We start from the raw sequence: 3,016 nt of genomic DNA on the forward strand, positions 1-3,016 counted from the left end.
CGGGTAAGTCTTCATGAACCGTTCGTGAACACATTTATTTCTTTAACGAACAAACATGAACAAGGGCTTGTTCGTGTTCGTCCGTTTCGTTTACAACCCTAGTAAACAATGTTTTAATTAAGATTGGGAAATTAAAAGATTTCGTATGAATATTGGGACCAGTCGCTTTGTGCTAGCTAGGGACCAGTTCGTCTTGTTTTGCAGGTAAACAAGTAATAATTGGATGGTATACGACAGATTACTCAAAGGACATAAACCAGTAATAATTGGATGGTATATAATAAATAGTTATTTAATTATAGTCTTATTTATTGTGGCCATGCTAGCTTGACCCTTATCTTCTCTATTTTATCTTCTTGCAAAACGATGATAATCTGTACATATTTACTCCTGTATATTTGCAGCACATTTTTCATACCTGGACATGTTAATAATAATTTCTATTTGATAACTGACAAGATCTAATATTCAAATGTATAAAGCATGATCATCCAGAGGCAATCAACTTTAAATATCTAATGGTCCAAGTGATGGGTTTACTAACCCAAGGAATATGAAGTCATAGTGTTATAGCTTGCATCATTTCGTGATAACCCATTTTAGGAGTATCGCATGGCTTCTTCTAACCCGATTTTTAGCCCAAACTATGGTGAGAAACCATGGGTGGATCAAATCAATGAAACCTTAAAAACCCAGATTGCAGTCACAATCGATACGCCTCCAGTTTCCATATTTGAAGTTCCCAAATACCTCAAAGCAGAAAAGCTGGAAGCATACGTCCCTCTACGAGTCGGGCTTGGGCCGAATCACCATTTTCGGCCTGACCTCTATCACAAGATGGAGCGGAAGAAGCTCACGGCGGTGAAAAGGGTACTAAAGTCTCATCAAATTCTTGACTATGAGAAAGAAATAGTACAAAAGGTAAAAAAGATTGTCCCCTTAATTCGTGATTGCTATGAATTGTACTATGATGCTGATGATACTACGCTGGCATGGTTATTCACTATTGACGGAATGTTCTTGATTGATCAATTAAATGCATATTCAAATGGTGGTTTTTCAATTGAAGCAAACGATTTAATCATGCTGGAGAACCAGATTCCACTTATTGTGTTGAAGGAAATCCAGAAGGCCCTATTGGGCCAAAAAGTTCATGCGCAAGAAGATTCTTTGGAATCCAAGTTCCGATATTTCTGTAAGTCGAACTCATCATTAGTCCTTTCTGAAGAGAGTATTGATTTTAGTCGAGTTAAACACCTACTTGATTATATGTATAATTCCATTGTGAACAATGAAACATTGATCCCAAGAAAAGTTTATGTCACAAACCCTGAACATGATCCATGTGAAAAAGATGCCAAGTTGGAACTACTAGAAGCTGGTATCAGATTTGCAGGAGTGATACCTGGGGTTGAACCTTTTTATCAACTCATTGAATACTTGAGTGAAAAGTTTTTTGATATCTTGGAGAAAAGAAGGATTGCTGAAGAGATTCAGGTGCCTTCAGTTTCAGAACTTCATAAAGTTGCGGGTGTGGAGTTCCGTTTGTCACCTAAAAATGAGGGCATCCGAAATGTAAACTTTGTCCAAGGGAAAGTGCGGTATTGTTATCTCCCTCTAATGACTCTTAATAGTGACTCAGAGGTTGTACTGAGAAACTTGGTGGCTTATGAGAAACTAATTGCAAACAACAGTTTTATGGGTGGATATGACCTTGTCCTCACTGAATATGTGGATTTCATTTGTGGGATAATCGACAATGTGAAGGACGTGAAGTTGCTACGTGAGCAGAAAATCATCCAAGGTGATTTGAGTGATGAGGAGATTGTTAATTTGTTTAATGGGATTGAGAAATCGCGTCTGGAAATGAGTGGTGAATCTGAGTTGAGGAAGACAGTGGCTCAATTGAACATGGTTTATGAAAGCACACCGAGGATTTGGGTTCAAAGGAGGATTGAAAAGCAGTTTGTGTCTTCGGCTAAGTTTATCACGTTCTTCATTATCATTTCGAGCACACTGATCTTGATTTGGGAGGTGTATTTGATGGTTAATGGTTTCAATACATTGCACATGATGTTAGCTCGTTTTCTTCGTGAAAGATTGAGTCGTTTACACCGTTTCTTCTTTGGTCCAAGGGGACCGGATCCAGTCACAGAACATTAGCCATATAACCATTGTTATTTAATTTTTACCCATTGTGCTATTAGTTATCCTGTACATCTTGCTATTTTATGCCACTAAGTTGTATAGAAAGTCCATGCGTAGAAACACATGCATACATTTCAATTTACTGTTCTTGTGGTGGTTGATCTTGTCATCAATAGGTTATGCTCTATTGATTCGGAGGATTTTAGTATGTTCTTTAGACCTGCCAAATTGAACCCGTGTTCCCCTTTTTGGGTCTGTATGGGCGTCCTTTTTTTTTACTGGTGGGCTCTTTTGGGTCATAAAAAGTTTAATAGGTCTATATGGGTTTATATAAAAAGTCTAAAAAATTCAACGGGTCAAAGTGGGTTGGTTTGGAAAAAAAAAAACCCAACAGGTTATGACGGGCAGATGAGAAAGGAAACTAGGGTTATAACGGGTTGCTGCAACAGAGAAAACATATTGCATTTTTTTTTACTTTTGACAAAGCCTATTTTAACATATTCCTATAACAACTGTGAAAAGAATATTCTTTCAAACACTTTCTTGACAAGTATTGATACAACAACAATATATGAACAGAGAGTGAGTTCACATGTAAATCAATACCAGTGTAACTTGCCAGGATGCAAGAACCACTCTATCATAGTCAGTGATATATGTATTATTATCATCTATGATTTTTTTATGAAAATTAGAATATATCATGCATATCTATGTCTTTTATTAAAGTCTTGCTTGCGGTATATAATGTATATATGTATGGGCGTTCGGGAGGCAAAAGTGAAAATTTTAACGTTATTTTTTGTGAAATAATGTTAAAAGAGGGGGATGGTTAATCATGCATCATGTGGTGGCGTTGATAGACGAA

General features: G+C 36.8%; 1 protein-coding gene across 1 annotated transcript; it reads left to right on the forward strand.

Annotated features, from left to right (window-relative positions):
* The first annotated feature begins 612 nt into the window (after positions 1 to 612).
* LOC110883401 (putative UPF0481 protein At3g02645) lies at positions 613 to 2,163 on the forward strand. Its single transcript, XM_022131165.1, has one exon. The coding sequence runs from the start codon at positions 613 to 615 to the stop codon at positions 2,161 to 2,163; it is 1,551 nt and encodes a 516-aa protein (XP_021986857.1).
* The last annotated feature ends 853 nt before the right edge of the window (positions 2,164 to 3,016 follow it).

This window comes from Helianthus annuus, chromosome 10, assembly GCF_002127325.2.
Source record: "Helianthus annuus cultivar XRQ/B chromosome 10, HanXRQr2.0-SUNRISE, whole genome shotgun sequence".
Classification (NCBI taxonomy): Eukaryota; Viridiplantae; Streptophyta; class Magnoliopsida; order Asterales; family Asteraceae; genus Helianthus; species Helianthus annuus.